At 33.1% G+C, this 970-nt stretch overlaps 1 protein-coding gene across 1 annotated transcript; it reads right to left on the reverse strand.

Moving 5' to 3' along the window:
- Positions 1–708, reverse strand: LOC120211726 (putative phytosulfokines 6). The gene is made up of 3 exons (XM_039210212.1): positions 559–708; positions 359–435; positions 1–270 (listed from the first exon to the last, which is right to left on the reverse strand). The coding sequence occupies exons 1-3, from the start codon at positions 647–649 to the stop codon at positions 163–165; spliced, it is 276 nt and encodes a 91-aa protein (XP_039066143.1). The 5' UTR covers positions 650–708; the 3' UTR covers positions 1–162.
- Positions 709–970: the final 262 nt, after the last annotated feature.

Genomic DNA, 970 nt, shown 5'->3' on the forward strand with positions numbered 1-970 from the left:
ATCACCGTTAATTTTTTAACGGCGGATGACTAAAATAGAAACAAAAGTAACGTTAGGTATGATTAAAAAAATATAGTTGGTTGACCAAAACAGAAACTAAGAAATAGGTGAGTAGCAAAATAGGTAGTTTAACCTATTATATTCCTTTGTGTGGATTGTTTGCTAAGGTTTATGATGCTGAGTGTAGATGTAATCCAGGTGAGCTTCTGCAATCACCCTTCTTTTCAAACATTCTTCATCTTCCTCATTGCAATCTTCTGATCCCATCAGCTTCAACCAAACCCCAAAATCAAAATCAATATAAATGAAAAAAAGGGATTTGATTTTTAGAAAAAAGAAAGAGAGATGGAAATCTTACATTTGATATATCTTCTGTTGTATCTGTCACTAACGCTGGTATGATGATCCCCTTAGCTGCAACCAGCTCTTTCTCACCTGTTTACAATTTTGGTAAATTTTTTAGACCAAACACAGTGAAAGAGCAAAGAGAGAAAGGAAATTAATTTAAGAGAAAAGGGTAATTTTTTCTTCTTTTTCTTTTTGGAGTAAAAAAAAAACCTTGTTTCTGGGGAAGCAGGCGGTAAGCAGATGAGCAGAGAAGTAAAACGAAGAGAAGAAAGGTGATAAACCCAACAGACTTTTCCTTCATCTCTTTTGATCTTTTGCTTTGTTCGAAGACGGAATATAATATGAAATGAAGCAGAGTGGCGTAAGGCTAGTGTGTATAAATAGTAGCAAATGCTGAGATCCTCAACTTTCATGCACATCTTTGTTACCTTGTGTCCGAAATTTGGTCAAGTTCATTTAATTATTTTTGATATAATAGCAAAATTATCATGAACCTTATTCACCCATAAATCAAAAAAATAAGGTAAAGTACAAGATTCCTTACTATAAAGTGTTGTTTTGTTAAGTCTTCGACTATTAAAAGTTATAAAATGGTCCTTCAACTATATGACGTTGCTTTGTT

The sequence above is a fragment of the Hibiscus syriacus genome, unplaced genomic scaffold, assembly GCF_006381635.1.
Source record: "Hibiscus syriacus cultivar Baekdansim isolate YM2019G1 unplaced genomic scaffold, ASM638163v2 tig00109982_pilon, whole genome shotgun sequence".
NCBI lineage: Eukaryota > Viridiplantae > Streptophyta > Magnoliopsida > Malvales > Malvaceae > Hibiscus > Hibiscus syriacus.